Below are 27,455 nucleotides of genomic sequence, written 5' to 3'. Positions count from 1 at the left end.
TTGTCTAACCTGTCAATAAGCGGCTGCCCCTGAATTAAACCATTATTACATGAAAGCTCTAGTTTTAAAAGCAAATTCTAACTCCAACTCCACCAATTGTCCAAAGTTACAGATTGAAGTCTATAATTCTAGCCAGTAAGGAATGAGGCCATTCACCTGCTCAGAATTGTTAAGTTGATACACTGCTGATTTCTCTTTATAGGCAGTATCACTAAGTTCTTTTTGCTCTTCCTCAAGATAACCAGGAATTTCCTTTTGCGGACATGGGAGTGGGAAATCGCACCATCCTGACCGAGTTTATCTTGGTGGGCATCTCAGCGGACCCCCGCTGGCAGCTAATCATATTTGGAATATTTCTCATGCTCTACTTGGTGACCATGTCTGGGAACCTGACCCTGGTCATCTTAATCCGGGTTGACTCCCGGCTGCACACACCTATGTACTTTTTCATCGGCAGTCTGTCATTTTTGGATTTCTGGTACACCTCTGTGTACACCCCCAAAATCCTGGCCAATTGTGTTTCTGAAGATAAGCGCATTTCCTTGGCTGGATGTGGGGCTCAGTTCTTCTTCTCCTGCCTTGCTGCTTACACTGAGTGCTACCTGCTGGCAGCCATGGCCTACGACCGCTACGTGGCAATCTGCAGCCCACTGCTGTACTCAGGTGCCATGTCCACCTCCCTCTGCACGGGGCTCGTTGCTGGCTCCTACATAGGCGGGTTTCTGAATGCCATAGCCCACACCGCCAACACCTTCCGGCTGAGTTTCTGTGGTAGAAACATCATTGACCACTTTCTGTGTGATGTGCTACCACTGGTAAAAATGTCCTGTACAGACACCCGGGTCTATGTGAAAATCCTTTCCAGTCTGGTGGGTTTCACAGTCCTCTCCTGCCTGCTTGCAATCCTCATTTCCTATTTCAACATCCTCCTGGCTATCCTGAGGATCCGCTCTGCCTCAGGGAGGCGCAAGGCTTTCTCCACCTGCGCTTCCCACCTGGTCTCAGTCATGCTGTTCTACGGGTCCTTGCTCTTTGTGTACTCGAGGCCGAGCTCCAGCTACTCCCTGGAGAGGGACAAAATGGCTGCCCTGTTCTACACCATCATCAACCCACTGCTCAACCCTCTCATCTACAGCCTGAGAAACAAAGATGTCAAAGAAGCCTTCAGGAAAGTGATGCAGACCATAGGACCACAAGCATGAAGGTCATCTGGTGTACTTTATCATGGTTTACCAGTTACCGACTTGTAGATGTTTGTGTGCATTTCCATATTTGAATTTGTTTTGACAAGTTATACTTGCAACCAAGAAATATCCAGCAAACAACTCTTTCATCATCATCATCATTGTTATTGTTTTCTTGTGATATATACTATTTAGGGTCTATGATATGGGTCTTTTAAATTTTATAGTATGATAGGTGCCATTTTGCAGTAGTAGATTTTAGCAAAATTTATTCTTTTGGTTTTCTTTGAGGTCTGGGAAAGAGAAATCATGAACTCAGTGGTTTTCTTGCTACTTTGATGTTTTGTGAGCAAATTTCGTTGGATAAGCAAATGATATGAAATGGGTAGGTTGGTGAAAATTTACTTAAGGCTTTGCAAATATTAATTTTAATGAGGTGTATCCCCCAAGTTTCTTCCTAAAGTCCTAATTGTATGTACAGAATATATTTGTGAAAACCTTGTACTTTCTACTTGAATATAATGATTGACAAAGTGTTTAAGAGTTGTTGAGATTTACTGAAATACAGCCATTCTAAATTTATCACAAAGATGTATTTTTAAAGACTAGCAAAGAACAGTGTTCTCTCCCACAAAAACTCTGTTTTTCATCAAAACTTTCTTTACACTCCTCCTCCTTCCTTCAGCAATTAGTATTTGACAAGAAGGACTTGAGGTGGAACCTACGGCTCTGTAGAACCCACACAAAGTTTTATTCATGTCCTCATAATATTCAGACAGAGAAAGTAAGTTGAAATCAAAGGCAGGGGAGAAGTTGACTAAAATTAAATCGTTTAGGAGTCTCAGAAGTAATTAATATTCTCTTTTCAAAAAAATAAATCTGGATTCTGTTTCTTAAAAACTGTTACTATAACATGGGAACTGTGTTCAACAGGCTATAGTCTGTTAAGTGGAACAAAACGAATGAACTAATACAGGGAAACAAAGTCTTTCTTGTTTAATTTTTCATTTAAAAATATTTTAAAAATATGGTCTCCTAAACTCCCAAATCAGTCCACTCTCCCTTGGCACTGCTTAGAGAAATACATGCTAATGTGGAGTTTAGATAGAGTGCAGAAGAATATGATTTCTCAGCCTCTGCCAAGTGAGGACACCCTTGGAACTGTATCTGAGCAATGATCATCATTTCTTACTCTAGAAGGGAGAGATGTACAATAAAAAAAGTTCAGATATTTTTAGTTAATCCTCAAAGCTAGTAGTAAAATAAAACTGGGTAACGAGACAAAGATGAACTAGGAAATGAGTTCACTGAATTGCCTATGGTGACTAGAAAATGATCCTATTAAGATGGACACATCACTTTAATAGACATTTTTCAGAAGAAAGCATATTAATGACCAACAGGTAATTGCAAAATTTTCAATAACACTAATAATCAGTGAAAAATAAATTAAGACCAGAATGAAATATCATATTATGCACATTAGAATGATTTTGATTAAAAAGATTAACAATAATCTTGGGAAAGGTGTAGAGAAAAGGGAACATTTGTACACCATGGGAAAGAATGTAAGTTAGTGCAGCCACATTGGAAAGTGGTACAGAGGTTAGTTAAAGCATTAAGGATGGAATTATGATTCAGCAATTCTACTTCTGGGTATGCATCCCAAAGGAATGAAATCAGTATGCAGGGAAAATACCTGTACTCTGTACTCGCTGCAGCATTACACATGATATCTATGATAGAGATTAGCACCCATGAGAGGGTAAGTGGAGAAATGTTATGTATATATGATAGTATGCTACCAAGTACTTGAAAACAAGAAAATCATATCATTTGTAACAAACACGTGTCTCTAGAGGATATTATGCTAAGTGAAACAAGCCATGCTTGAAAGATGAATCTTGTGTGATCTCACTGATATGTGGAATCAAGAATTAATAGAAGTAGTGCATAGAATAGTAATGACCAGAGGCTGAGGTGGGAGCAGGTGATAATAGAATACATATTGCTCACAGGGTACAGAGTTTGTGTAGACATGGAGTGTAAATTCTGGTGCTGTAGTGCATAGCACATTGATTGTAGTAAATAATAATACATATTTCAAAATTGCTAAAAGTGCAGATTTTAAGTGTTCATTCTCTCTATAAAGAAATGATAATACGTGAGTGCTGGATATAGCCCAATGTAATCCACACTGTCATATGTAAAATCACACTGTAAAATCACACACATTGTACTCCACAATGACATATAAGCATTTGTCAATAAAAATAAAAGAAAAATTAAAATGGGAATAAAGTGAACATGGGAGAAAAATTCTCTTCATTATTATTTCTCCTGTTTATAGTTCCTCTACCACACAATTATTTTGATAATACTCCAAATTTTTTATCTAATATCCTGACTCTGGTGATTTTGGAAAGTGATATTGCTTCTTTATTATCTGTATGAGTGAGGCAAAATGTCTACAAGTGATTTTTTAAGCAGCATGTATTCTAACTTTTATTATTCCAGGGACTATGAAGTGACAAGTGTGGGGCCATAACTGCATATTTCCACCCAGTGCCAAGAGTCCCCTTGGAGAACGATTGACCTTGGGGAAAAGGGATTCTAATTAGGCAGATGAGTCAAGGCAAAGGTGCAGGATGTGTAAGTCAGGAAAGCTCTAGTTGTACGGACTCTCCAAAGGGTTTGCCACTGAGTTCTACAAAGAAACGAATGAACTACAGTGTTAGGCAGAAGGTCATCATTCAGAGTCTCTGGAAAAGCCCCCATTCCCCTCTGCACTGTGACTTAGAGTGCAGCACCACTAGGGCACATTTAGAGAGCAGGTCCTCATCCCATTAGCTGGTGCTCATTCACCTAAACAAGCTCTCAAAGTACTGCAAGCAAGAGACAGAGAGCATCATGGAGCACGTTAGGATTGCTATGGAAACACGCTCACTGATAAAACTTAGAGGTGCTCTGGGAAAGGAGGTCAGGGTGCAGGGGCCAGAAGCCATTTCCAGCAAAGAGAAATGAAGACCAAGGGCAGTATTTTGTAATGCTGTTCTTCAACACACGACAGAGCCCCTCATGAAGGGGGAGAGCCACTAAAACTGGAGACAAGAGCTGGGCCATTTCTCTTTCTCTAGGTAAAAATTTAATCAGATAAAGATTACTTTTTGTTGTTCAGTTGTGATTTTGTTATAAGTCTCTAGCCCCTCTTCACAACCTCAGACTAATACGGTAACTCCCTACCCCTTCCCATATGTTGTCAAATGTAAGTGTATTTGGGCTTAAAAGTTATCTTGTTGGGTTTCTTATACCACGAGGCCTAAGAAGACTGAGGCTGTGCCTGGTTTTATTTGCCCAAGTAAAAATATTTCTCCGCTATCCTAACCCTCTGCTTAGCACCTATTATCTAGCGAAGTAATGGCTGGCAACTGTGTTTGTACTATGCAATAAGTTGATATGCAGATACAGCAGACACTACATGGTTTTTATGATGATAAATAAAGTGTAATGCATACAATCTCTTCTGATATTTGTACCTATGTGTTTACATATGGTCATGTGTGTAAAGATATTAAAATCCTTTAGATAGAATGCAAAGCCAATGTGATGGCTGTTAGTGAGGGTGGAGGAAATCAGATTTACATTTCATTCCTTTGTCTCTCTTGAACTAAGCAACCAGCTATTGTCAAACCTGAACAAAATTATTGCTTCTCTTCTATACAAGTTTCACAGAAATTACTTGGCAAGGCAATAATACATAAGGAAATACTAGTTCAAGGCCTAAAGTACAAAAAAAGAAAAAAGGCAACCCCTCTGACTCCATATAAGAGGCCAGACTTGATATCCACAGTTGAGTGTCCTGGTCTCCACGGTTCTCCAGGCTCTCAAGCCTGAAGGGTGACAGTGCAGATGTGAAATTGCAGACCCTTGCTAGCGATCTCCTGATCCACGTGAATACATACTCTCAGACATCCTATTGCTTTGGTGTCTCTGAAGAATCTAGACAAGTATCACCATGAAGAGTTGTTAATTTCTTAGTAAAACTTTGAAGTCCCAGAGACTTTTCTTTTAGCAAAGGAGACTACACGTGAACATTTGTAATTTAAAAACTTTAATTTCAGGGGCTGGGGATTTAGCTCAGCGGCAAAAGCGCCTGCCTGGCAAGCGCAAGGTCGTGAGTTCAGTTCCCGGTACCGGAGAAAAACAAAAACAAACAAACAAACAAAAAAAAAATAAAAACTTTAATTTCATTACATATTGTATACAAACACCAAATTATCATAACCTACTCAATTACAAATATTGCATACTGATACCTTCAGTGTATAAATTTTAGTAAAGCAAGCACTTCTAGATCAATTAAAAATCAATTAAAAAGTAGGAATTTTAATTAATTAAGGCTCATATGTCTAAAAGAGATCATGAGAAGCACATCACATTAAGAATTTGAACTTTGTGACATAAGCCAATTCCCTTAAGAGATTTCATTTAATTTCAAGTTAACATGCGAGGGCCTTCTGAATACTTCAGGGCCGTAAATTGTGATGCAGCATTCCTGATTGGGACTGAGAAACTTATCATCCCCCAGTTCATACTTAAGCCTATCCTAAAACATGTTCTTGAACATCAGTGCCACATGCCTCATTACACTTTGAGTCTATTTATTCTTATGCATTACAAGGATTAGCAAGAGCTGCATTTTACCTTTTGATTAGTCTTGGTGCACGATGGTGGATCAAGAAACTTTTCCATATGAAAAAGTGAACAAAGATTGGGGTCAGCCACAGCTACAACATTTGTGTGCATACTGATTCTTCTTTGCACAAGGGGACTTGGTTGCTTCTCCAAAGATGATTAGACTAGAGCCCTGGATATAGCTGGACAATCCTTTCTGCACGTATGTGTTATATTTGGTCATATGGGGATGTTTTAATAATACATCTGTCACATGTATTTTATTTATGGTAGCCACTGTTTTACTCTGAAATGATATATTTTCTAGTTTTACTTGACTGAGATGAAATAACTGATGTTTTTCTACTGTGATATGCCAATTGTGCCTGTACTGATTACTTAAGAGAGTGCATTTCCTAAGAGTCTTTTCATCACGAATGAGAAATAGAAGGTATCTTTAGGACACCAGAGACCCAGTTGGCAGATCTTTCCAAATCAAACATATTACCCTGTTGGTCATTATTTCTACTGGATTCCCATGTCTTACAAGCTGTACCTGTCCTATTCCTTGTCCCACATTACAGGTGAATGTGTGTGACCACCGGAGTGAGTCTGTCCTTCCTGCTCTAAGTAGAGCTCCTGTATTTTCCAGGTCTCTTTGACTAGCTCACAACCTCTTATATTTTATTTCTGTACTGAACACACTAATACAAACAATGACAAATTTATGTTTAAAAAATAGAATCATGAATACTGTCTTACTTTGAAAATTAAAAAAAATTAAATGCATCACCTAGTTATCCTTTTGTCACTCATTTCCTCTATGAATTTTGCTCTTTTGGGTAATATGTGCTTATAAATTTTCATTGCTCAGTTTGTTTGACTTCACAATGCCTATTATTTTAGTATAGTGACTGTGTTATGTGACGATGGTATCACACTTTGGATATGCTTTGAAGATAAAGTGAAGCCCAGGAAAATCACAGAAATGCATATGGAAACGTGGCTACTTCTCTTTAAGCAAAGAGCTCATGGGAGAGGTACACAGATGAAGAAGGTCATACCAGCTGCAAATAAATTATAGCAACACGTTTCTCAGTGTCTCTTGATCTTTGTGTTAATGTCTGTGAGTAAAAAATACATTTAAAATCTTTAAGACACTCTATTAAGCAGAAGGGACACTGGTGCAAATCATTAGTTACCAGTTATAGAAAAATATTAAAATTAATTCAATGTATTTTTAGGCAATAATTGTATGCATACCACTGTAAGTGTCAGTAAACTGAGTATTCCCATAAAAGGTTGGACTCCTTTGCCACTGTTTGAAGTTACAGAATTTGGGGGACTTAGCCTCTTTGTTTTTAACATACAGTGACTGAAATTGAATCCAAATTCTTATATTTTATATTCAATCTTTGTCTCCTCAATTATCTTGATTTTCTGACCTTAGGTGTCTTGAACTATGATACGTCATGATTGGAAATCCATTATCTTGATTTATATTAAGATGTGGCACAATGGCAGCTTGACGTGAAATACAATGAATGTGACCGGAAATTCTCTTTGCTGCTTCTGAGGAGATCATCTTGATCTATTTGAAGAATTTATAGACAGCTTCTTTCACATCCTTATTTCTCAGACTATAGATCAGGGGATTCAACATGGGAAATAACACGGTATAAAATGTAGAAACCATCTTGTCCCTCTCAAGATTGTAGCTAGAACTGGGGCGAGAGTAGATGTAGAGGATAGAACCATAGTACAGAGTGACAGAGACTAGGTGGGAGGAGCATGTGGAGAAGGCCTTGAGGCGGCCCTGGGTGGAGCGGATCCTCAAGATGGCGGCGATGATGAAGAGGTAGGAGGCCAGGATGAGGGCGAGGGGCGTGATGACGTTGGAGGTCAACAGGAAGTACATCAGAGCCTGGGTGCCCTCCTTCCTGCCACAGGCCAACTTCACTAGGGGAAGCAGGTCACAGAAGAAGTCATCAATGACATTGTCTTTGCAGAAGTCAAAGGAAAAGGTCTTCTTGGTGATGATGGAAGAGTTAGTGAAGCCTCCAAGATAGCAAGCTGCTACCAAAAATATACATAGCTTTATGGACATGGCCTGGGTATAAAGCAGGGGTTTTGCAATGGCCACATAGCGGTCGTAGGCCATGGCGGCCAGCAGGTAGCACTCAGTATAGTCCAGTCCAGCGGAGAAGAAGAACTGGGCCACACAACCTGCCAAGGAGATGCTTTTGTCTTCAGAGATGCAGGTCACTAGGATTTTCGGGGTGTAGACCGTGGATAGCCACAGATCCAGAAAAGACAGATTTCCAATGAAAAAATACATGGGTGTGTGGAGCCGGGCATCATTGCAGATCAGTACGATGAGGGTGCTGTTTCCTAGCAAGGTCAGTGAGTACACTCCCAGGAACAGGAGAAACAGGACCAGCTGCATCGTGGGGTCTGTTGTGAAGCCCAGCAGGATGAATTCGGTCACCGTGTGATTTCCCCTCTCCATGGCTCTGGGTATCACACTATAGAGAAAGAAAACAAGAGATCTATGAATTACTGTGCTGATAAAGTAGTAAGTATGCTTATATGTTACAAAACATTCCTGACAATCATAAGAAGTCGTGGATCCAATAGTCTTTGTGCTCATTTAGAAAGAATTTTTATTTTGTAGCCAAACAAAGAAAATGTTCAGGAAATATGATACTTATTTTTACTGTAGTCTCACTCAGGATGTAGGAAAGCGATTCATATTCAACTCAACATTAAGGTTAATCAAGAACTGGGTTAGTAAATAGAATCATTTGTAAGTAAAATACAAACAACAGAAGATTGTTTTACCTACACTTTTTTTTTACTCCTCCGACACTAGAAGTTCAGTGACTTCACATGGATAAATTAAAAATAAGTCTAAATCACTTTCTAGTTTGATCTGTAATATCTGTCATAGTTTGTCACTCTGTCCTGCTGGAAATACTCTACTTGGTTCTCAGGTCATCACACTCACCTGTTATTTGTTTTGCTTCTCTTGTTACCTATTCTTTGTCATGCTAGTTTTGAATGTTGCAGTGCCCCCAGAAGCCACTCTTGGACCTATTGTCATTTCTATCTATAATCATTCCTGGTGGTATTATCCAGACTGATGATTTTAAACATTTGCATGACTCTAACTGTAGCTTTCTTTTCCTGTGTACTCCATGTACTCCAGGTACATGAGCTCTGACATTTATTGTAATAACTGTGACCCAGTATCCACTGGGCATATCAGGAGAAAATGCATTCTTGACTATCCTTCCTACATCTCCATTACCTCTGTCTTCTCCTCTGCAGTAAATGGCATTTTTCCAGCTTAGGAGTGATTTAGCATCATGCTTAACTGTTCTCTAGCTTTCACATGGTTTCTGATTATTTAGCAACACCTTGCAGGTGCTATCTTCACAATCTTTCAACACTTGGCCATTTCTTTACCAGCTGCAACAACATTTCCACCTTAGGCAAAGCCTGAGGCCTCATTGCTGAAGCGTCCTAGCTATCTGCTTGCATTCATGCACACCTCATTCGGGTCTCTCAACTGGGGATCCAGACTCTTCCTCTTAGAATGCACATTGAACACGCTTTTCTTCTGTCCCGACCATTCCGGTGGCTTAGCAACGCATTGAGATTAGCAGCAAACATCCTCACAAAGATGTCTCAGCTCTCTGTGATCAAGGCTCAGAGTCTCCTGCTTGCAATTCACTCTGTCTCCCTTCACTGTCCCTTCCAGTCCAGTGTCCACCTTTCTTTCTGTTTATAGAGTAATGAGGGCACATTCAGTTCCTCCCTGTTGGCTCCTTGCTGTGTGTAAAATGATCCCTCCACATATTTTCCTAACTAGAAGTTTTATATCCTCAGACTGCACTCTCTGTAATATTACTTTTTAAGGTGTTTCTGAAACACTTTATTGTAATCTCCTTCCCTGACACTTGTCCTCCCCTTTCCTACCTTAGTGCTACCCCTGTGCTGCTGCTTATCTCAGATTACATCTATCCCTGTAATTTAACTTCTGTCTTTGCTAGGAAATATTCTTCATCCTCTGGTTTGGAGGAAACACACAGGTCAGTTTAATGTTTATCTCATGTTGTTTTGATGTACTATCATAATGTTATATTGCTTTTTTATTTTGAATCTCTTAATACTAAATATGAAAAATTTTATGGCAACACAAAATCTCTAAAAACATGAATCTTGAAACTGCAAACTTTTGCTGTGGAAAAACTTGAAATTTATGGACTGCGTCTGAACCTTAATATTGTCTTGATTCTATTATGCTTTGCTTCTCATTATCATCTTGGAATTTTATCACTTATAGAAATAATAGCTAAATTTTTGGATAGGTTTACTCCAAATCAAACACTGTGTTTAGCATTTCACATGTAGCATTTTGTTTATCTCTCACAACACTCGTTGTGTGTATGTTTAAAAACTAACAGCAATAATTTTACACATGACCAAACTGAAGTGTAGTATGTCTTTAACAATTGCACAAATAGTAAATAGAGCTGCTTTCTCTGAAGATCTGGCCCTTCCCCTAAAGTAAGCCCCTCCTTTCATTCTTAATATCAAGTTAGCAGGTGCTAGTGGGCTCCATGGACACTGTCATTTAGGTTTTGATGCTTTCACCTTTGGGACAGCATTGAGAGATTCAGAAGTTATCACAGATGAATGCACCTTACCTACATAGGGCCAATAAAATGTGCCACCTTTGTCCAAATCATGTGCTGGCACATCCTTGTGTACTTGGTCTGACAGCCAAGCCTGTTTACGCATTCAAGAACACTGAATGGTCCCACCCGGGTTCAGAACACCTACCTGCAAGTGCTGCAGTCTCAAACAGCAGAAGATTTCATCGCAAATCCTGGCAACTTATCCCTGCTCTGGATCCCCAGGGTACGCAATTCTTCAAGCACCTCCAGGGTTTATGGTTTTGAAAGTCTCAGAAAAGGCAGTTAATGGAAAAGTTATATTGATTTTTTTTGTTTTCTAAATGTGAAAGGAGAAAATGATGATGATGATGACTGTGAATTGTGTACCTTCTCTTTAAATTCCTATGTGAGAAACTTTATGTTTCTAGACAGTAAATAAATGAATATTGTCAAACCAGTCTTTGAAGTAAGTGTTTTACATCACATTTTTTTTTTCTTTTTCTTTTTTTTTTTTTGGGGTTTTTCTCCGGTACCGGGAACCGAACTCACGACCTTGCACTTGCCAGGCAGGCGCTTTTGCCGCTGAGCTAAATCCCCAGCCCCTGTCTTTTTTTTTTCTTTTTTTTTTTTTTGTACATCACATTGTAGTCAGACAAAATGATACAGACATGAGAAAATCATGTGCAGATTGTCCAAGCCAATCTCATTACAAGATTCACAGTTGTTCTCCTACACTAAGGACACTTTAGAGAAGGTATATCCTTGAGTATCTGTTCATCAGTAAAGACATTGTTTTAGAGATGAACTTTGCTTACCATAAATGCCTATGAAATAGATTTTGCAGCAAACATATCTGCTCTCCCATCTCACCTCGTGACTCAACTTGAACTCATAACAAAGGTATCATACTAGCCAATGTCATACATTTGGACAATGTGAAAATTTTAACCAAGATGATGTACTGCCTAAAATGAACTTGCCTACTTTTTCCTTTATTTATCCTAATAATGGTTATTGAGTGTTTGTGTATGAAAAACACTCCTCTAAGTGTTCAAAAAATGTCATGTCAGGGAATCTTCAGAATAATCTTGTGATGTCACCATGTAATTTTACACGTTAGTTACCTGATGCGTAGAAATGATCATGTGTCTTTGTCAAGGTCATGCAGTTGGAAGTTGGGAGAACCTCAGTTCAAAGCCAGGTCCCACAAAATTTATCAAAACCTGCATGTCAGTCAAGAATGACTGTCTCAACAATGGTTGTATTGTTTAGTGAACTCTGTATCATCTACAAGTTTTTTGTTTTTATTTTTTATTCTCTTTAACAGTGTGATCAGTCTTGCATTCTTACATCTGGTAATCTCAGCAACTTTGTTGAAGATAAAAATATGTAATATAACAACCACTATTAATTCCCATCATTTTGTTCTGAAACCTTGTATCTTTCTTACTGCTTTTGCTTTGTTTTCTTTTGTCTATATTGTTGGTATTTTGCTATTGTTGATTTGTTATTCTCTTTAAAACAGAAAGAAAAAAGAAAAAAAGAATGACTGTCTCCTGTATCTCTGAAAACCACTGAGGACATGCACTAGAATGAAGCTATGATTCTAGCCTTCATTGTAACTGTGATGCATTTTGTTAAAATTATCATACTTGGTAGTGTGAGGCCAGTCAAAGCAGAGGCCCTGCTAGGAGCACTGTGAGCAGTGTGTGTGTGTGTGTGTGTGTGTGTGTGTGTGTGTGTGGAGAGAGAGAGAGAGAGAGAGAGAGAGAGAGAGAGAGAGAGTTTTGCAGAGGAACAGGAAGACAGCATCTGTCCCTGAAGATGGTGTGGACCAGGACCATGTAGAGCACAGCATTTCAGGCCCTGGAGAAGCACTGTGGTGGAACAGAGGCAGAAAATGGCATGGGGCTTGGAGGGACCTTGGAAACTTGGCAGATTTGCTTGGTAAACAGTGTTTGTAGGTCCTGTGGAACAGCTTGGATGAGATCACTAAGGAGGTTTTGTGTCACAAAGAGAAGGCTGTTGGAGTTTATGCTAATCATGATATTTAAATTTTCCATATTTTATGATAATTGACCTACCCAGGCTTTGCAATTCTGTATTCTGTCCTTCTCAGGGATAGCTGATTTCTACATATAAATCAGTTTGCATGCAGCAAGAGAATGCTTTTCATATGCAATCTAACAAGTCCAAAGCCTGGATATCCAGTCTTTTACTTCATCTGCCAGTCACTCTCACACTAATATTTCCCCTAACTAGTATTTTCCTCTCCCCTATCACCCAGGGCCAGTGACTTGACAGTGAGAGTCTACCCCTACTGCCTAGCACTTTTGAAAGTAATCACACTACACTGTCTGTGTTGTGCATGCTCCTGTTCATCCACTCTGCCAAGCCCATTCCTCCAGGCAGAACCACAAAACAGACCAGGAATTTTTGTCCTCTCTGTTTCTCGTCTTGCATGGTGCACCTTCGCTGGGGAACTGCAGGTGAGAAAGATCTTGTCAGAATTATTGTTTTCCTACCCATCGCTAAATGAAAATGTGTCCTGGGTGCATATTAAATCAGGGACAATCCTTGACCAAGGTAAATATGTTTGAGACATCAGGTCTGTGGCAAAAGGGTCTGTAGGTTAGAAGGACAACATACTTTCCCCATGTTACTGCCTCACAGGCACTGCATGAAGCTTTCGTATTGTCCTCTGTCCTTACCCAAGATCAGCAGTTGCAAGACTTAGATCCAACATTTAGAGTTTGCGACGGCTCCTGGACTGCAGACCAGAATTATCAAGCTCACTCTCTGCATTATATTTCCACATGAGCACTTCATGGTCTTGATCATTTTTGGGAAACCCAACCAGCTCAGAACTATAAAGACTGTGCTAAGTGACACTTATTTCTCAATAATAAAATTACTAGTAATGAGTTACAGTGGAGAAAGAGGAAGAAGCCAACACATACATCCTAAACCAGACACTATACGGAATGGTTGGGATGCATTATTTCCACTTGTCATAATTATTTGAGGTAGACACTTTCACAGAACTAAATGCTGAATTGTGTCCCCCCCCGTTAATTTGTTGAAGCTTTAACCCTGATGAGATTCTATTAAAAAGAGATAATAAAGGTTAAAGGCAGATGCAGTAAAAAACTGGGCATCTAAATTAACCACCCTACTCTGCAGACCACTAGCACTTGTTCTATCTATGTTTTGCTGCCTGATTTTCAAGTTATGAAACCTCACTCTGTCCTGCTCTTGCCAGCCTCCAGAAATCAACACATTCCATCAAAATTGACTTTTGCGCTTTTCACCTAGGAGAAAGTACAAGTGGTATTTGCCTTTATATGTCTCGTTTACATCACGTATCATCCTCTAATTCATCCCTTTTGCTAAAAATGACAGAACTTCATTTTCTCTTGTGGCTGAGTAATTCCCCATTGGAAATGTCTTTTAGACATCTAGAAGATAGAATTTAAAGATTCCATCAGGAAAAAATGAAAAGAGAGGGAAATGATAATTATATTGGTCAGTACATACCATATGCATGTATTGAAATACTGCATTAATATATGAAGTAATTACATGTTAGTAAAAATAAAATAAAAAAGAAGAAGGATAAGCACCCAGACTCCAGGAAGAGTCTTCACCAAAACATGACTCTAAGAGCACCCTGATCTTGGACTTCTAGCCTCAAGAACTGTAAGAGAACACAGGTATGTGGAGCAGAGTTCCAGCCTATGTCAGCTGGTTATGGTCCCCTGGGCACACTCAGACAATACCACAGTTATTACCCTGTTTCACAGTTGTGGAAAAAGAGGCCCCACAAGGTGAGGTGGACAATTAGTAGCAATGATTTGATCTTCAGTTCACTTTGTGTGAAGCTAAAACCCGGGCTCTCTGCACAATACCGTATCATGATGGGCTCCTAGTCTTAGTTCTCAGGTCACCAGTCTCCTTTATGGAAACGAAGCAGTGAACAGCAAAAGGCCCTGCTCTGATCTCCATGAATCAGGAGCACAGGTCAGGACTTCCTCTCTCTGCAGCTCTTCAGCCTTTCTCTCATGAATTATGTCAATGTCTGGAAACATTAGCTGATCTGTCTACACCCTGTTCAAGGTTGTGTTTTTCCTCCCAGGAAGAATTTATTGAGTTTCCACTATACAGCGATTGCTGGGCTTAGTACTTGATGCAAGTTATGTATTTCATGTAAATTTCACATTTCTGGGAGATATGTGCAACTGTGATAGGAGATTTTTTTTGAAAATGAAAACGTATAAAACTGCAGAGTGGAAAAGAGTAATACAATACCAATAATGCCAAAAATAGTGGATGAAACGATTCTTTGTGTATTATTGCAATTGTGACTTTTAAAGAAAAATATTAAAAATTAAGTACCAAAGGGGGTTGGTCTCATCTCTTTCCAAGCTCCTATGGGGTCACTATAAAGGAGGAAAATCAAGCCTGGCATGGTGGCACATGCCTGTAATGTCAGCACTCAAGAGGCTGAGGCAGGTGGATCATTGGGAGTTTGAGGCCAGGTTGGGCTACAAAGTGAGCTCAAGGCCAGCCTGAACTGCATAGTGAGACCCTGTCTCAAAAGAAAAAGATAAAGGAGGAAAATCAGAGACTCTGGGAGGAGTGAGGAGATGCCTAGGGTGAAAGAGGACTCGCCGGGCAGAGCGGTGTCTGGAGTGTGTTCAGATTCTACCTGCTGAGCTGTCTCCCCCACCTAGCTCCTCTGAGCTTCCTGCTGCTGTGCTATAGAACTCCCTTTTGCCAGTTTTAGCTATTAGTCCCATCTTGAAGAAATGAGGCAAAGAACCGTTGACTCTGACTGCCCCACCCCATCCCGCTCTCCTCTAGAGAAGATGACTGATAAAGTAAAGAGGCCAACGGAGGCCTGGATGGTGAGGATGGCTTGGTTCTTGCAAGGTTTCAATCATTTGCATTCATTATTTGAAGTTGAGAAAGCATCCATCACCAAACTTTAAGGAACTGTTTGCTTAGCCCTAAACAAGTGTCAGAGGAAATAATTCATCCTGGCAACTCTAAACAAGAGGATCAGCTTCTGAGAGAAAAGTAGAGTTCTTTGGCTCCCCGCCTTTGGACTTTGTCTGCATCATGGGCACTCCTGAGGTCCAGCCTCTGATTTTGGACTGTCAGTGGATGGGTGTGCTGTAGTCATGCACACACATTCTGTAGAGTCTGTCTTTCAGAAGGACTCAGATGAATGCAACCACTGGTTCTTGTAGGACAAGAATTATTTGTTTTTAACTAAATATAAGACAAATTTTTCTGCATAGAAGAGGCTACCTATAAATATTTGTATTTTTTAAATTAAAACTTGGTTGTCTAAAAGGACCAAATTGGAAAATGCTTTATTTTAAGAATGTAAACTGCATTTGTGTCTTGAGGAAGAAAATTCCCTTAGGAATTTATAGCGTAATTTCAAATCAATGTGGAAAATTCAGTATTACAAAGGCATGGATTGCAACAAAACATTCTCTGTAGTGACTAAGGCTTGCTGCCAAAACTACAGTTAAACATACTTTAATACATCGATGCAACAGGCAGAGTTACATTTTAATTATGCTTTTATTTATTTTTATGTTTTGTGAGGTTTATCATGAACTGCACTTTATCTTTTTACTGGGTCTTGATGATGATATTCATACAAGATTCTGCCATCAAGATATTATTTCCATACAAAAACAAAATGAACATACTTTTAGGTCACCAGAGGCTACACTGTCTGTGTACATACCAATTTTTATATTGAGTAGGGAAATTGAGTCTAAGGTGATTAGAACAAAGGCTCTGGCCAGTAGTTGAGCATCCTTTAGCTATGTGTCTGTGTTTTTATACTGGCTTGTTTTAAGAATATGTTTGTCACACATATTAACTGATATTCTGTCATGGTGATGCACCTTTTGAGCCAGGTAATGTTACTCAAAGGAATGTATTTTGTAGCAATTGCATCATCTGTAATGGGAAACAGAAGATATCATTTTGACGTCCTCTTACTAAGCTGAATAAACTCTTTAAGTTAAGCATTTTGGAATTATTTTGTTGATCCCTGCTTTTATTAGGTTACTGTGTGCTATAGCTAGTACTGTGTCCCATGTCCTTAGGTCCTGATGAACACGTGTGACTGACAGTGTGTAGCAGTTTCTGCAGCTGTGGAGAGAAGCCATGTGGTGTTGGTCCATTCTCCTAACCTGCAGTTTCATATACTTTCTTTCATTAATGAATACACCAATGCAAACATTAACATATTTCTACTTTGTAAATGTATTTTGTATTAATATCAATTTTTTGAAAATTGAATAAAAATTAAGTGCACCACATGGTATTTGTATTTTTCACTATCTTTCTACTCTTTCTGTAAAGTTTTCTCTTTTGAGTAGTGTGCACTTTGTACATTTGTATTTTTTAAGTTGGTTTATGCCAACTTCTCTATTATTTTACCCATAAAAATTGAGACTAGTGCTCAGAATATCACATTTTGGATGCAGAATTCTTTCCAAGCTTATTCTTGAAAAAAGAAGGAGGAACCCAGGAAATTAGAAGTGAGTCACAGAGACTGTATCTATGAGGAGGTGACTGACTATTTTAGAGGGAGGAACTTATGAAACAATTTATAGATTAAAAAACATCATGCCTGCTGGGAATAATTTGTCCCAAATTGGATGCCACTGGATCTTTATAATAGTGATTGTGGTTAAAAAAAAGAAACAAAATTTTTTAAGTAGATGCTGATGAATTTCATTTTATTTTTGATTCACATCTCACTGGGCAGCCCAATCTGGCCTTTGCTTTGCAATCTTCCTGCTTCAGCTCCCAAATAGTACCATTAAAGTGTACAGCCACATGCCTGATTTATTTTCTATTTCTCAAAAAGAAACTATACAGAAACTATTCTACACATAACAGTCAATTAAATCTACTGTTTTTCTGTCATTGTTTGAGTTAGAAGACTTTCTTTTTGCCTAAGTCCTATCCAAGTCTTTATATTTTATTTTAAGATATTAATTTCACATTTGCCTTAATTTTTTTTACCATAGGTATGTTAAAGCATCCTGTGATCAGGGTAGAGACTCTTTAACTTACAGTACAACAATGATTAATGAGGATGGAGCACAGTGAGATCTTGGCTTGAAATAAAATAAATTTTCTTTGTTTCTCCATAGAAGGAAATCAGCTTGATTTATTGATGAGTTTATGCAAAGCCTCTTTCACATTTTTATTTCTCAAGCTATAGATCAAGGGATTCAGCATGGGAAAAACCACAGTGTAAAAGATGGAAACAACATTATCCCTAGAATAGCTAAAACTGGGGAGACAGTAGATGTAGAGGATGGAGCCATAGTACAGAGTGACTGAGATGAGGTGGGAGGAGCATGTGGAGAAGGCCTTGAGGCGGCCCTGGGTGGAGCGGATCCTCAAGATGGCAGCGATGATGAAGAGATAGGAGGCCAGGATGAGGGCAAGGGGCGTGATGACGTTGGAGGTCAACAGGAAGTACATCAGAGTCTGGGTGCCCTCTGTCCTGCCGCAGGCCAACTTGGCTAGGGGAAGCAGGTCACAGAAGAAGTCATCAATGACGTTGTCTTTGCAGAAGTCAAAGGAAAAGGTCTTCTTGGTGATGATGGAAGAGTTAGTGAAGCCTCCAAGATAGCAGGCTGCTACCAAAAATATGCATAGCTTTATGGACATGGCCTGGGTGTAAAGCAGGGGTTTTGCGATGGCCACATAGCGGTCGTAGGCCATGGCAGCCAGCAGGTAGCACTCAGTGTATCCCAGCCCAGCGGAGAAGAAGAACTGGGTCACGCAACCTGCCAAGGAGATGCTTTTGTCTTCAGAGATGCAGGTCACTAGGATCTTCGGGGTGTAAACTGAGGACAGCCACAGATCCAGAAAAGACAGATTTCCAATGAAAAAATACATGGGCGTGTGGAGCCGGGCATCATTGCAGATCAGCACCATGAGGGTGGCGTTTCCCACCTCGGTCATAAAATACATTGCAAGAAATAACACAAAGAGGAGGAGCTGCATCACAGGGTCCGACGTGAAACCCAACAAGATGAATTCAGTCACCGTGTGATTGCCCCTCTCCATGGCTCCAAGGAATCTCACTTTGTAGAAGAGAAAACGATCTGCTTGAATCACTGTGCTGAAAATTAGTAAATATGTTAGATACATTACAATGCAATCCACGTTGTTATACAAGTTTAGCATGCAGCACTCTATGGGCTTATTTTAGAGTTTCAAATTGGCCAAAGTCATTCATACTCAGTTTTAAAAATCTTAATTTTGTTATTTTTTTCCCCTTGGGAATGATATTTTGATAAACAAAATACTCATAAATCTGAATTTCTTATACCTTCAATATTTTTCAATAGCAAAATGCACATTGAAATATATGACTTTTAGGTTTAGAGTATCAGTTGTTTGTATCTCAAAAGCTGAATTTTACTTAGTTTCAACATTGGTTAATAAGTCAATTTTTTCCTGCAAAGTTTCTATATAGAAGAACATTAACTAGCCTTTGTACTATATATATTATAAGACATTCAAAAGATATTCTGTGTAAAAAGGTAAGAATGGAATGTTTTGGGAACATGTATAGAGGTGAATTATAAAATTTGGAATTATACAGTAGGGAAATATACTATGTTTTACATACATTCCACAGTAAACGTTATATAATAGTTAATTATGAGTCATTTTTACCCATTTATGCCAAGTATTGCAATTTTTTGAATTTTTGCATGAAATTCATATACATTATCTGGGAAAATTCAATGAGCAAGAATTTGAAGAGAGATAATTTAATTATGTTCCATTGTTACAGGCATTCCAAGAAAGGAGAACTAAGCATTGAAGGGTTAAAAGTGACTGATATATTAATGTATTACTAGAAACTTTCTATTCTTTTAATTTTTTGTTATTTTTGTATTTTTATCATTATTAAGAGTTTTTCCTTTATAAAAAATTCCTGAAACATATATGTAATAAAATGTGATTAAACGTTATTTGATAGCTCAGAAATATTCCATACTTTTAAATTTTTACCAAAGTGTAAATATTCTGTTGACATAGCTAGAGGGCTTGGGGTGTAGCTCAGTGGCAGAACATTTGTCTAAGGAGGTAACTAGGTCTCTGAAGCCCCCCAGAAGATAAGAGAGACAAGAATATATCTGACCTCTGTACTCATGCATTATATTTTCAAGACCATTCTATTTACATTACCTTTCCTCACCCCAAATCACTGTGTAGTTAAAGGAAATGAAATCACAGTAAATACAATTGTTATTTGTATACTCATCCTCCTAGGTCCAAGGAAAATACAGTTTCTACTGAGTAGTCATTTGTGGCATTTATAAATAGCAGTCTTAGTCAATTTTTCTTTGAAGACTAATGGAAGTGTGTTCCATTGGTGCCTTCCTGATCGATATTCTCCTACAGGTTAGTGCATTCCCGTGGCCATAGCTTATGCTTGGGTTTGAGTCCTCTGATGTGGTCTGCAGGGAGTGTCACAGTTCATCACTCCCTCCTGTTGGAAGTACCCCGCTTCCTTGGCGTCTGGCTTCCAGGTCAGCGTAATAAGCTGGCTGTCCTTGTTCATTTCATAGTACTCAGTGTTATTGTCCCTGCTTCCATTGTTTGCAGTGACCCCAGAATCCACTCTTGTCCCTCTCGTCATGTCCGTCCACGGTCAGCCCTGGGCGAGCTCATCCCCCACTCTGGTGAATGAGTGTGAGCATTGTGTCTGGACCAGGGCTCTTCCATGGCCGCCACACACACACATTCAAGAGCCTCCTTGATATCTGCTAACAAGGTGCACATTGGACATCTCAGGAGAAAAAGTGAGCTCCTGAGAATTCTTCACATATCACCTTCACATTTACTCTCCCTGCTGCAGGAAATGGCAGTGTCCCATCTAGCAGAGACTCACTTAGGTCCTTCTGGATGGAACTTCAGCTTGCATGCTCTGATTATTTAGTGACATCTTGCCCGTTCATAATCTGTCCAGAAACTGCCCAAGTCTTGCCCTCCTTCATGCCCAGTGTAGACAAAGTCACTGCCCTTTGGCAGATGTTTCCTTGCTTCTCTCCTTTTCTCCGTGAGTCTGTAAACTGGGCATCAAGAGTGGGTCTCTTAAAATGCCAGCTGACCATGCTATTCTTCTGTTCTTTCCACTCTACTGATTTCTCAACAGACTCAGGGAAGCGGAAGTCCTTACACAGATTCCGAACTCTTGTGATCTGACCTCATTACCTCTGCCCTGCATTCCAGTTGCTCCCTCCATTTCAGCCTAGCTTCTGCCCTTTCTGTTCCTTGAATAAAGAGGGTGTGCTTGTGTCTCTCCTGCTTTATTATTCTGCCCAGCAGTGATCATTATGCCGCTAAACTATATCCCCAGCTGTCTAATATTATACTCCTTTATCTTTTCTCTTTTCCCTTCACTGGAAAATGTCCCTTTCCATCTGCATTTCATGGAAAGTATATATCAGTGTAATATTTATCTCATGTTGGTTTTGAGATTTATTATAAGTATGGAAATGTTGTACATTTTAAGTTAAATATTGAATAAAAATAATTTTATGGTGTCAGAAAATATTTAGACACATACATCCATGAGCACTCAAAGTGTTTGCTCTGAGAAAACTTCCAGCTCCTGGACTCAACATAATTCTGAATGTTTTCTGATTCTAATATACTCTGATTCTTTGTGTTCCCAGAATTTGCTTTTTTATACAAATAATGGTCAATAATTTGTAAACACTTACTTGAATCATTGCTGTCCTTCAATTTCACATGTAGTAGTTCATTTTTTCTTCACTGCAACAATTCTCTATGTTTAAGTATTAATGGCAGTGATTTTACCGATGACCCAATTGAGGTTTAATAAGTGGAGAACTAACACACAATTAATAAATGGTATTGTTTTCTGAGGACCCAGCTCCTCCCCAGAATCTATGTCCTTCCATTTCTGATATCAGGTTGGCTTTTGCTGCTGGAGTCCCTGTCCTTGTCTTTGTGATTGTGACGTCTCAACCCAAAGGTGACCAGATGACAGCAAATCATGTAGATATGGTCACACGTAAGTCACTGTGAGGTCAAAAAGATTTCAAGCACTGGCACATCATCTGCTGGCACATACCTGTGTCTCTGTCTTGGAACCAAGCCTGGTTATGAGTCTGGAAGCATCTGCTGTCCCACACACTGCGACTGTCACTGTCTGTACCAACACAGGCTCACGAGGTGGATACAGAGAACTTATTCCTGCTTTGGTTCCCTGGTGTATTCGAGTCCTCCACGACCACAGAGGCTCTGAGCTGCAAGCCTCTGCAAAGGCAATTAGCCAAGAAGTGTGTTGACTCCTCCATGGAAAAGAAGGACAAAAGTTTAAAAACACTGATTATAATGACTGTGCATTGGGAATTTACTCTTTACAAGACTCTACCTGAGGTGTTTGTATAATGTGAGTTTCAAGAAATGCAGAAATATTAGCAAATTTTCTTTGTGCTGCAATTCACATTATAACTCAGAAAGTATATGCAAAACAAGCAATTAACCTGTGCACAGTGCATTCAGAAGTATGCACAGTTAAGATTTGGACTTAAGTAATTTGACTATAAAATTCATGGTTGTTCCTTACACTAAGGACACTTTAAAAATAGACAGTTTTTGAGAATGTATTTATCTTTTTATGTATTCCTGGCTATACGTATAGATTTTGCAGCAAACATCTGCTTCCACTTCTTACCTAAGTAAAAGAGTCTGAAATCAAGAAAAGGTGTCTAATGTACCAACTGACACATTTGACAGTTTTTTTCAAGGTGCCATGGTGTCTTAAAACAACTTGTCACTTTTCTTTATTATTTGTCATAATGATATTTTTGAATGCATTTTTCTGTGCCTGGCACTCTGTCGAGTACAACTGTCCTCCCATCTTAACCTTCACAATAACCTAACTGTGATCATCATGCCCATTTTTCAGAAGAGGTTCTGGAGACATAGATATGGTTGAGTGCATGTTGTCTAGGGTCACATAATTGGAGACTGGTAGAGTTGTCCATCAAAAGCTGTCTTCTCATTACTCATCATCTGTGCACTTCGTATCGTTTTCTCTAGTCTGGATCCTCTGCCAACCTAACCCAGGACCAGAGGCACAACCAAGGCAGAGGGGCAGAGCACAAAAAGGCTCTAGTTTCTTGGGAGAAATCAAAGTTTGAAAACAAGTAGGTACAGGGGCCGTGATAAAGTTATCACTCTTACTCCCAGTAGGGAGCTGGCCAGGGCAGAAACTCTGCTCCGAGGGCTCCTGACGGGTCTGGGAGGGAGGGTTTTGTGTGTGATGAGAAGTTAGTATGCAGGAGGCAGAAACAAGCCTCTGTGCAGAACAAGTGACTGGTTACTGGGAAGTAGACTATTTCTGCCCCAGTAAAAGAAATGACAGCTCTCAAATTACAGAGGCAGGAGACAGAGTGGGAGGTGTGAGAATTGTCCTAGGTTTCTTTTTTTTTTTTTGTGGTTTTTCTCCGGTACCGGGAACCGAACTCACGACCTTGCGCTTGCCAGGCAGGCGCTTTTGCCGCTGAGCTAAATCCCAGCCCCTGTCCTAGGTTTCAAAGCTCTGTCTTGAGAACACATAGATGTGCAGGGCCAGCAGGAACAGTGAGAGAGAAGGTGGCAGAGGGCTTTTGAATGTCATACTTGGAACAGTTTTCTAGACTGTGGCTTAACCTGGTCAAATTTTTTTTTTTAGATTGATATAGTTTGTCATTTTATTTTTTAAAAACAGCAATAATTTTAATAAGCAGGAGTGATTTTAATGAATCAGGAAAAATTCCAGAGGTGCATAAAGATAGTTTGACTTTATATATAAGGATTGGTGGCATAGCTGTACTGCTGATGTCTGATGGATTATTGAGGGGAACAATTAATGATTAAGAGGTTTTTTTTTTTAACATTTTGATCAATTTTGCATGCTTGTATCTGGTAATCTGAGCAACTTATGTGATGACAACAATTTGCAGTATAACAACCATTGGTGAATTCCTACAATCCTACCTAGTGAAACTATGTATTGTCTCTAATGTTCTTCTAAATTATTCTTTTCTTATTCCCTTTAATGATTTGATCAATCTGCTATTCTTACATCTGGTAATCTGAGTAACTTTGTTGAATAATACCAATGTGTAATATAACAACCACTGTTAATCCCTATCGTTTGGTTTGAAACCCCATATCATTTTTAATGTCCTTGCTTTGTGTTGTTTGTATTTTGCTATTGTTCTTTTTTTGTACTATTTTCTTTAAAATACAAAATTAAAAAAATAATAATTTGACTCCAAAGCACAAACATAAAGTTAAGTCTCTTTAAAAATATTATTTTAAAGAGAAAAGAACAAAAACAAAGACAAAAACAAAACACAGTAACTATGAAAATGATACAGAATTTCAAAACAAGATGATAGGAAATCAACAATAGTTGTTGTGTTACTTATTGTTGTCTTCAAAGTAGTTGCTCAGATTACCAGATATAGGTACTCAAGACTGATCAAACAATTAAGCATTAACTGATCCTTTCAATAAACCAATAGAAATTAGTACTATTATTATCTTAGCTACCTTGTGTGTGGGAGATTATATCTATCTATATCTATATCTATATATTTCTATCTCTATGTCTATATCATTTATATCTATCTATATATCTATCTATACATCTATCTGTATCTATAATCTATCTATGTATCTATCTATCTCCTTTCTTTCTTTTCTTCTCCTTTCTCTCTCCCTTGTTCTTTCCTATTAAGCACTGTTGGTGGCAATGTAAACTGGTACAACCACTTTGGAAATCAGTCTGGAGATTCCTTAAACAGTTAGGATTAGATGTCCCATTTAACCCAGCCATTCCCCTTCTGGGTATTTTCCCAGAAGAATTAAAAATATCCTACTACAGTGATATATGTGCACCCATGTTTATAGTGGCACAATTTGTCACAGGAAAATCTTCAAAACAACCCAAATGCCCATCAACCCAACTGAGGAATGCATAAGGAAAATGTGGTATTTTTATACAATGGAGTATTACTCAGCTATAAAGAAAAATAAACTCAAGGCATTTACAGGTAAATGGATGCAACTAGAGACCATATGCATTAGTGAAATAAATCAGACCCGCAAGTGTAAATGCCATATTGTCTTCCTAGTGTAAGAACCTGAAAGAGTAAATAAAACTGAAAGGTACAATAGATATTGTGAAAGGGAAAGAAACTACTCAATAGGAAGGAGCAACTGGTCAAATATTAAGACATCTGGAATTTCAGAGGATGTGCCAAAAAAGATCAGTGGTGTTAGAGAGATGAATGGCTCTGCCCAGATGAATCTCTGACCAGCAAGCCCGAATAATGGGTGCATAATCCTCTGTTCTATTTCTACTACAGAATTAACTGACATTCTTTCTTCTCTGCCCTCTGATCCAGGAGATCAAACTCTATGAACTATACCACCCACGATGACCAAGCTGGGGAGGAATCAAAAGAAAAAGAGAGTAACGTCAGTACACTTAGGTCCAGGCTCTTCTCCTCAGGGCCATGGTCACCCACATTTATCTGTGGATCCCATGCTTCCACCCCAACTTTGTGAAGTCACCACCAAAGCATGCATTCTTTTGCTCTGTGTTCTGATATTTCTCTTTGCCCTTCTCCCTTCCGACTTGCTTATAGTAAAACTAAGAGGAACTTTCTGGTTTTCCATACTCTTTTCACGTTTTTGTGTAGTTCTATTAAATCCTCCTTCAATTGGCTTGCTTGAATGGAATATCTATTTCTGGAGCAGAGTGAAGGACATAATGGCTGATACTAGGGTTAGCCTTAGAATCACATCCTCACACTGGCTGTGTGTGATCAGTTTGCTCACAAGTTTAAGTTTATGGAGTTACATGTGTTGGCAGGGAAAAGGGACATTGATAAGACATGCCCTGTGGTGACATCGCGATTACTCACATAGCTGGAAGTTTGGGTAGAGGGTAAGGCACTGAAAGGTTGGTTGGCTGTGGTATTATGATAAGGAAAATAGTGATGATAGGGATTATGAAAATGGTTGGGTCTTATCTTAGGTACTTTTTTTCTCTTGCTGAGACAAAATACCCAATGCCCTAAATTAAGGGAGGAAAGGTTTACTTAGCTCACAGATTGTGAAGGTTTTAGTACATAATCAGCTGGCTCCAAGGCAGGGTGGCACATGGCAGAGGGCAACATGGTGGCCAGAAGGCAACAAAAGCAACAAGAGCATAAGGGATGAGCAGAAAGAGCAAGACTCTTTCCCTCTCTTATATTTCATGCAGGCTCCTCACCCCAGGGAAGGTGTAGCGCTCATACCACCAACCCCAGCACTAGACAATGAACCCACCACAAGTGCTAGAGTCAGCCTCCTCTAAAAAGCCTGCTCCTGTGATCAGTGAGGCTTTTGGGGGACATCCAGACACAAACCATGACAGGTCTTTTAATTTTGAAACCATTAATGTTCTACAGGAGTTCTTTCTTGGAAAAGCTGAATTACAACTTTAAAAGACTCTTTCTTTCTTACCTTCTTTCTTTCCTTCTCTTTATTTTTCTTTTTTTTTTTTTTGGTTTACTCTTTCTTTCTTACCTTCTTTCTTTCCTTCTCTTTATTTTTTTATTTTTTGTGTTTTTTGTTTTGTTTTGTTTTTCTCCGGTACCGGGAACCGAACTCACGACCTTGCGCTTGCCAGGCAGGCACTTTGCCGCTGAGCTAAATCGCCAGCCCCCTTTCTTTCTTTCTTTCTTTCTTTCTTTCTTTCTGATACTTGTATTGAGCCCAGCATTTTGCTCTGAGCGACATCGCCAGCCCTTATTCTAATAGTATTACATTTCAGGACAAGGTCTTTCCATGTTGCTACACTGTCCAGGCTGTGCTTGATTTATATCTTGCACAGAATAGGGGCAAATATTTGTTAAGAAAGTTTCCTGGCCTCACTCTCAAGAAGCAGTCAAACAAATCTCATATTTGTTCTTCTTGAATGATTGCATTTAACCCTGAAGGAACTGTTCCTCACCCCCCATTACTGAGGTCACTATCCACTATTAACAAAAATACAAGTTAGGTGAGAAGGCGGAAAAAGGAATATGTACACGCTGTTGGAAATATAAATTAATATAGTCATTTTGAAAAATAGCATAAAATTCTTCTAAAAATGTTAAAATCTAATTATGGAATAGGATTGTAATCAAGCAATCTTGCTTCTTGCAGTATCAAAAAGTTGAAATTAATATGTTGACCTGATGTGATGCCCACGTTAATTTAGGTATTCTACATTTCTTTTCTTTTTCCTGTACCGGGAATCGAACTCACGACCTTGCGCTTGCCAGGCAGGCGCTGTGCCGCTGAGCTAAATCTCCAGCCCCAATTTCGGTATTATGTACAATAACCGAGATATGGAGGCAGCATACCTATTCCTTCATGGGGACTGTGTGAAGGAAATGTGGTAGATACATGTACAACAGAGCACGATAAGCCTGGATAGCAGAAAGGGTTCTGGCACTTGCAATAATGTGGATGGAGCCGGAAGACATCATGCAAAGTGAGGTAAGCCAGACCCAGAAAGCAAATACCAAATAATCTCAGTACACAGGGAGCCTTAGACAGTTTATGTCATGAAAACAGAGAGTAGAAAGCTGGTTCTCAGAGACCAGGGGTGGGAAGAGAAGGGTAGAGAAAGAGGGGCTGTTGAACAAAGGGTATAAAGCTTCAGTTGGACTGGAAAGGTATTTTAGTGACTCTAGCACCACACATTGACCACTGTATTGTATGTATCAAAATCACTAAAATAATAGGTATTTAAATTTCCTACCACAGGAAAGGTGAGTTGATATGTGTG

The 27,455-nt window shown here is 39.1% G+C and overlaps 3 protein-coding genes across 3 annotated transcripts; 1 reads left to right on the top strand and 2 right to left on the bottom strand.

Annotated features, from left to right (window-relative positions):
- Window positions 1–263: 263 nt before the first annotated feature.
- LOC102010931 (olfactory receptor 9G4-like) lies at window positions 264–1,202 on the top strand. The gene has a single exon (XM_005407978.1). It carries the CDS (start codon window positions 264–266, stop codon window positions 1,200–1,202), a length of 939 nt encoding a protein of 312 aa, XP_005408035.1.
- A 6,247-nt stretch (window positions 1,203–7,449) lies between these two features.
- Window positions 7,450–8,367, bottom strand: LOC102010611 (olfactory receptor 1013-like). Its single transcript, XM_005407977.1, has one exon. The coding sequence runs from the start codon at window positions 8,365–8,367 to the stop codon at window positions 7,450–7,452; it is 918 nt and encodes a 305-aa protein (XP_005408034.1).
- A 9,370-nt stretch (window positions 8,368–17,737) lies between these two features.
- LOC102025149 (olfactory receptor 1013-like) lies at window positions 17,738–18,658 on the bottom strand. The gene has a single exon (XM_005408244.1). The coding sequence runs from the start codon at window positions 18,656–18,658 to the stop codon at window positions 17,738–17,740; it is 921 nt and encodes a 306-aa protein (XP_005408301.1).
- Window positions 18,659–27,455: the final 8,797 nt, after the last annotated feature.

The sequence above is a fragment of the Chinchilla lanigera genome, unplaced genomic scaffold (assembly GCF_000276665.1).
Source record: "Chinchilla lanigera isolate Chin_1 unplaced genomic scaffold, ChiLan1.0 scaffold00110, whole genome shotgun sequence".
NCBI classification, from domain to species: Eukaryota; Metazoa; Chordata; class Mammalia; order Rodentia; family Chinchillidae; genus Chinchilla; species Chinchilla lanigera.
Note: the sequence above shows the minus strand (reverse complement) of the source record. Positions and strands in the feature narration are given on the sequence as shown.

Excerpts from the sequence above, each read along its gene's own strand:
- LOC102010931 (XM_005407978.1), top strand. The coding sequence starts at position 264 with ATGGGAGTGGGAAATCGCACCATCCTGACCGAGTTTATCTTGGTGGGC.
- LOC102025149 (XM_005408244.1), bottom strand. The coding sequence starts at position 18,658 with ATGGAGAGGGGCAATCACACGGTGACTGAATTCATCTTGTTGGGTTTC.
- LOC102010611 (XM_005407977.1), bottom strand. The coding sequence starts at position 8,367 with ATGGAGAGGGGAAATCACACGGTGACCGAATTCATCCTGCTGGGCTTC.